Source organism: Amphiura filiformis, chromosome 1 (genome assembly GCF_039555335.1).
Source record: "Amphiura filiformis chromosome 1, Afil_fr2py, whole genome shotgun sequence".
Taxonomy (NCBI): domain Eukaryota; kingdom Metazoa; phylum Echinodermata; class Ophiuroidea; order Amphilepidida; family Amphiuridae; genus Amphiura; species Amphiura filiformis.
In genome coordinates this window covers 100,771,698-100,778,959 of record NC_092628.1, presented here as the reverse complement: position 1 = coordinate 100,778,959, position 7,262 = coordinate 100,771,698, and the positions used below count along the sequence as shown (strand labels likewise).

The window sequence follows — 7,262 nt, the reverse complement described above, 5'->3', positions numbered from 1 at the left end:
TTGGCTCTTGCGTTTTCCCTCAACCATTCCTTGGACAATTGTTTTCTGAAGGCAGTGATGTCTGCTAATGTGGCCAAAGTAAGATAACTTTCTGGAAATGATATCGGCTCGCAAGATTTTCTGAACTCCAAGCTCTTGAAGAACCCACTCATTTGTTTTCCTCGCAGTCCATGGAATTCTCAGGATTCGTCGATAGCACCACATCTCAAAAGAATCCAGTCTCTTCCTGTCAGATAATTTCATCGTCCAGGATTCAGATCCATAATGATGCCACAGCAAATGCTGTTGATTTTAGCAAACGAACCTTGCGGGATGGAGGAAGTTTACTTTTCCACAGTTTGGTCAGGTTTGAGACTACACCTCGCGCTATTGCCAATCTTCGTTTCCCGGGCTTCGTTTTATCACCTGGGTGCAGTCACCTTTGGTGATAATGATGGAACCCAGAAATTCTTGTACTATTTACTCCCAATTCTCAACCTAGTATAAACTGACCAAAGTTGAGAAGTTGTAACCCTGTGTTTCAACCTCTGATTGACCCTCCACCGCTTTATGGACACTTTTTTGCAGTTTGTTTACTGGTTATGAGAAGCTCTTTGAAACAAATTGCATTGATTCCTCATTTATCATCACTGCTGTATAATCGCATTGATCACACTGTCGAATGTGAATGCGAAACAAACGTAACACCAAATAGACGTATTTTCATTCGAATGTCATGTATTGTCAATCAGATTGATTGTATACATTTTTGTTTCAAATAAGTGAAAATCCTCGAAAAGGTACAAGATGTACAAATAGATATTCTAATGGAAGTATTTGTGTTCCAGTAGTCCACGGAGTCTGCACTGTGGTAGATATTTAAACACTTGAAATTATATTATTCATATAATAGTGACCATTTTACTGTAAATTTACTGTGTCTATAATAACATCTGCGCGAATCATCACATTAATCTTCAACACAAGTGCTCTTAAATTGGATCCACGTGTTTCGAAAATGATCTAGCAAATGTTGATGACGAATGTAGGACGAGATGGGAGATTAAACAGATGATTGTTCCTTGGTGTTCTTTTTGTCCGCTTATTCCATGATTGAATGACGAGATCGTGGTTTGAAATTTCATGATAATAGCAGCGTCTAAAAGACCAATCACGTGAACGAGGTAGCTGTTAGCTGGTGGAATGGCGGCTAGGCTATATATATTAGGAGATTGATGTTTATGTCCGTGACGTCATTTTTGTCAAAATTATTTGCGCTAAAAATAACGAAAATTTGCACATTTCCTTCCATTACTATTTATATAGTGAAAAACCTTATAGGTATGGTGTTAATTCAATATGTTAGAAAAATATTTGAACCGGTGACACCATGTTGACATTGGCTAACTAAGCTGTACTTTCACTCGCAAGTGACATTTCCCGGGACATTTCTACCCAGTTCTTGTCACAATTTCGCCATTTTTCATAGACGACATGACCTTTTGAGGTAATTTAGCAGACTTTCTTACCAGTCGTTTATGTCATCCAAAGTTTATGTCATCTAAAGTTCGCCCTTTGAAAAGTGAACTTCGACGTACGCGGTGCAAAATTCTTTTATGGCGCTACCGGTGTTTTTCTGATAGTGCGGTTGAGCAGTACTTGAGGAGTAATGACATAGGGCACCAGGGCATCTAGTTTAATTGCCTTGTTATACGACTACGAACTATTTACTTGTAGCCATCTGACAAAAACAGCTTTAAAATCACTGAAATTACCAGGTTATATAGTCACAAAATTACATTTTGGGTTTTGATGATTAACAATTGAATGTTTTCTTCATTATATGACATTTTTGTTGAAATATTGTCGGTTTTTAGTAAATATTCGCCCTACCAGTTTGCACTGCCATTTTAAGATAAACATCTCAAAATAAGTAATTACCCCCCCAAAAAAAAAAAAAAAACCCAAAACAAACAAACAAACTAAAAACAAAAAAACAAAAACACCGGGCTATTGTATTACAAATTTGTCAAATGCGTTGGAAGCAGAATTTATTTCTGCGCATTTTGGGCCCATTCTCCGATAAAGTGTTCAAGTTTGGTCTCAGCAATGACAAAATGCCAACCACGAAGAATTCATGAAATTCATTCAGAATCCTATACTTTAATAGTTTAAGAACACAAAACAATGCATGGGTGATTTTTCAACAACACTTCATTTTTCAGCAATATTACTTGTACGTATTGGGGGTAACGTATCAGTGGTAACGTATCTGTGAAGCCCTTTCCCACTTTTGTCTTAATCGTGCAGGTGTAAAAACTTACCGACTTAATACCCATACTGAACAGTCATCACCCAATGTATTAAAGTCTGGTATGGTATTTGGCTTCATTTATTACAGCGTTGTTTCCGAGGGGAATAGAATTTAGGTAACGTATCTGTGACGACATGAACGTAACGTCAGGACTTTTTGCCAGTAATAGACCTGATTTTTTTTACTTTGAAACCATTGTGTTATGTTCCATATATATAATATAACTATGGAGCCTGCTTAATCCATCACATATGAGAACATTCATCTAGCCATTATTTTCACAGATTGTTATCCATTGGTAACGTATCTGTGAACAATATTGGCGACATAGTCTCAAAGACCTGTTGAAAAAAAATAATAACCTGTTTTGTAATGTTTTATACTTTATAATTAGGGGATGATACCAGCTAATGAAAAGTACCTATAATCCATAATATGCGCGCATGTTTAGAGAGCAGAGACACATTATACGGAACGCACCTTGGCTGGCGACATGGAGGAAAACAATGGACACGCATAATCAGCTTTATTGTTTTATACTTTCTAGGCATGTTACAACCTCTAGCCTCACACATTTTAGAAACCAACTCCCAAGTATAAGTTATATTAATAAAAGTTATTTCTTTCTGACGAAACAAATCTGAATACGACTTGAAACTATGGGCGACACATATTTAGCATTTTGAACGCTTTATCGGAGAATGTGCCTTTGACACCTCATTTGATACGATTGCCCAGAAAACAATAAAACACTGGTCAATTTAATGTAGTGAGGACCAGATTTGAAATACAAAAACACTCAGATATCATTGCACAGATTTCCTTCCATTATACTTAATAGGCTACAAATCAATACTAGAATTTACTGCAACTTTCAAATCGTGGGTTACATTGATTTAAATGTATGCTGTGACGTCAATATTTTTAGACAATTGCTACAAAATGTGCAGAAATAAATGCTTCCAACACATTTTACAGATTTGTAATACAATAGCCGGTTTTGAATAGTGGCCATTATTTAAAGGGGGTAGTTACTTTTTTTTGAGATAAATGAATAAATAAATAACTTTCGGTGTTTTATATAGCGCCTTTTGCCAGATCTCAGAGGGATCAAAGCGCCGTAATTTCGCTGCAATGGTGAACTTTGCGCATACCTATCCACACTTAGATTGTAACATCCACCAATGATCTGTGCAGCTCCCCAATGAAGGAAGTTTTTGATAACCAAACAACTAATCACCGACTTGTTTATGTTTATTTACTTACTATTATATTAGCGGTCTTGTGCCGCGTGTTAACAGGGAACTTGAATTAGGGAAAGGCAATCGGAAATGACGATTCAGATTATGTGTCCTAGGTCTAGACATTAGGCACACCGACATCGCCCGGTTAATAATTACATTATACAGCCAGAAACACTGAAATGAATACCCGGGATCGATACACGTGAATGTGCTATGCACGATTGATATTCAGACGATAAATCTTTGGATACCGGGGTAGAAAATGATGAATATTTCCCGTAAATGATTTCGTATAAAGAAACCAGATTTGGTTCCTTGCACTTGAACATATATGTTCAACGGATATTATCGTCGTTAGCTAGCGTCTTGAGAAAGAATCTTGCGTCTTGACTCAAAAACTGACAGAAATATTCTGATTTTCTGATGTGAGCGCTCACTCACATGGCGTATACACACAGAGGTCACACACAGCGTAGTGTGAGCACTCACTCACATGGCGTATACAAGCTCACTTTACACACAGAGAAGTCAATTACCGAGCTATTGTCAGTAGCCTTAGTCGGAATGTCCCTCGGCTCATTATGCGTCTCAAAGGTCGGAACAAAATGGCCATGCGTGGCTGTGGATTCAACCTACCATGGCGATTTCTGCCATGAAGATATCGGGGCGATGACACTGTGTTAGGTGCCATTAGCGTCGGCCATTTTGCTTCCTACATGGTTTTATTCTGTGTGACTGTGTCGTAATACCTCTGCTGACAAGCTAATATTCTCCTCCGCTGTCAGTGTGATTCCAGTCCCTCCACATAGCTTGTTGCAAAGGTGGAGAAAACTAAAGCTGTAGTGACGACGAACACGCATGTGTTACAAAATGATGTATCCTAGGCCCAGGATTGTTGTAACCGCTTGAGCCGGCATTAATATACTTATGAACTCTCACCCTCTTGGTGTTAAGTAAATAATATGATAGTGGACAAAATTAATGCAAATAGTAGAGTATTTCATATGGGACCCTTTTTAAGGCAGCCCGTGGAGGGACAGTGAGTCACCCCTCCCCTTTGCATAGACTTGGGGGCAGTGCCCTGGGCAAGCACTAGGTACCCCGTTAACATCTCTGGCCAGGGTTACGGCGAAGACTAACGGCGGATCTTGCGAGCTAGCACCAGCAGTTAGCGTCGGTAGTGAAGGCGGATGAGTTACGACCTCCAAAGTCAACGGCAGTCCACTGGTGGATGAAATGAGGAGAAGGGAAATGGTGGTCATCCTTAGTCCTAGAGATAGAGGGTGGTCATGTAGTTTGGTATGTTAGGCTATCGGTCGGAAGGTTGTTAGATCATGAGCTTTCTCATTTATCCTCTATCCCACTCGTGTTTATACTGAGCACCTCGCATTACCGCGAATTCACCTTCACCCGCATTTCAATCCTCTCGCATTCACTACTGCGCTGTTAATGCAGGGTAACAATTCACTACCCACATATTTAGTGGGGAAGGCGGAAGTCCAGCAAATAGTTTTTGTGACCTTTCAAGGTCAGATTTTGAATGCTCACACTGTATTATAATAGGCTTCCGGTGTCACCCGCAAAATCGTCACCCGTACTGTTTCTACTGCGAACGTTACCGCGTATTAACCACTATTAACCACCTCAATAGGTGGTTGACGGATTCACTCGCATTACCGCGCATAAACCTTCACCCGATCTGTTTCTGCTGGGGCCGTTACCGCGTATTCCTCGCATCACCCCGAATTCACTCGAATTAACCCGCAACCGTCTGCTCAGTAGAAACACGCTAAAGTGACCCTAAACGTGCAGACACCACAGTGGGTGCATCGTGCCTTGGTTCGGAGAGTCACGTAAAATGGTGGTCCCATGTACCAGAAGAGCAATATCTGGACATGTAAAAGTTGCAGGCCTTTTCGTAAAGAGCAGGGGATCAGCCCGAGCCTGTTGTGTGTCACACTCAGCATTGAGGTCAACTTGCGCTGCCCTTTGGGGCTTGGCAGCATATCGACTCGTGGCGCGCTATGAGGAATCTGAGTATTCAGAAAGCGTGGATAAATGCCGTTTTTATTATTATTATTATTATTATTATTATTATTATTATTATTATTATTATTATTATTATTATTATTATTATTATTAAATTATTATTATTATTATTATTATTATTATTATTATTATTATTATTATTATTATTATTATTATTACTATTATTATTATTATCGTGTGTCACGTTTCACCTCGAAAGAAGTTCATTAGACAATTTCACATAAAAAATTTGTTTTAATAATAGAACTGATTATGGTATGAATATCCACTCGTAAATAATAGGACTACGTGTATAATTATTACATGTTTACCTTATAGTAACTGTTTAGTAACTAGAAGAAAAAATAGTTTGCACTTTTACGTCACAGCTAGTTTCTTCAGAAGATTACATAATGTGTCTAATATTTACATATCCTCAAATCATGATAACCTTAACCAGATAACGCTATCCAAATACTATTTCGATAGATAACTTACACGCTCTACCCACATACTGCAAGGTACAAGTAGAACGTATACATACAGCGCTCTCCGAACTCACTAAATATGGTACTCAATATTCAGAAAGGGGCTATACAATTGCTCATGTTGGTATGTTCCGTCTTTGCAAGTGACCCAACAGTAACAGTAGAACAGGGACAAATCACTGGAACAAGATATCAATTCCAAGCTAATGGCGTAAACCATGAGGTGGATGCATACTTAGGTATTCCTTACGCTGAAGCACCTGTTGGACCATTGAGATTTAAGCCACCAGTACCTAAGGAATGGCAGGAAGAACTTAAAGCACAGGAGTATGGCAAGTTATGTCCACAAATGGTATTCGCTGCATTCTTTGCATTGAAAGCAGAGGATATGGATGAGGACTGTCTTGTCTTGAATGTGTTTGTTCCACAGTCCAAGGTATGATAATAATAATGGACAGTTTTTAATCGTGTCAAACTCAAACAATCAACCAAATTTAAACTCGCATTCAACTTGATTCATTTAAAGGTATACCACAAGCGCCAATGTACATTATTTCCAGTTATTAAGATCAAAGAAAGGTTTTTTATACGATTATTAATTTATATCATCTAAAAATCTTGCTCCTTGTTAAAGGAGTTTTTCGTGATTCTAGCATCCTCTTTTTATGACATTTTTTCAGTAGATATCCACGAAAAAAACCTATTCCCAAAATTTCAGTTGATTCCGATTTTGCGTTCGCGAGTTATGCATGATTATGTGTATTACACTGCTCCATAGAAAATGCGTTGTAATTTCGTTCTGGTGCACCAGAACGAAATTCAAATTTCACGATATCTTTGCTAAACGAATTAATCTGCAAGAAATATTTTGTACATAAACATTATGTAGCCAGAGGTTTCCAGTGATATAAAAATCTCAACTTTTTTGAGAAAAGTGGGGGATGAGGCTGTGGATCACGTCCGTGATAAACTACTACAAGCACGCTCGTAATATGCATTTAAAGTGTATTTTGGTCAATCATACATAATAATGCTATTCTAATTTAATTATATTGATCTAATTGTTACTGCCTAAATGTATTGATATTTATTTATACCAATGACTCTTGTTTGCATTTAATTTTATTACTTTGTTGAGCTATTAGTGTCACTTGTATATTGATGTTGAAGATTGATGAAAATAAAATATGAATGAATGAATGAATGCCC

The 7,262-nt window shown here is 38.0% G+C and overlaps 1 protein-coding gene across 1 annotated transcript in view; it reads left to right on the top strand.

Annotated features, from left to right (window-relative positions):
* The first annotated feature begins 6,086 nt into the window (after positions 1-6,086).
* LOC140160392 (cholinesterase-like) overlaps positions 6,087-7,262 on the top strand; it is a 38,734-nt gene continuing 37,558 nt past the window's right edge. The window contains exon 1 of the mRNA XM_072183632.1: positions 6,087-6,489. Coding sequence (XP_072039733.1) covers positions 6,133-6,489 — 357 coding nt within the window. The 5' untranslated portion in view covers positions 6,087-6,132. The remainder of the gene's footprint in view (positions 6,490-7,262) is intronic.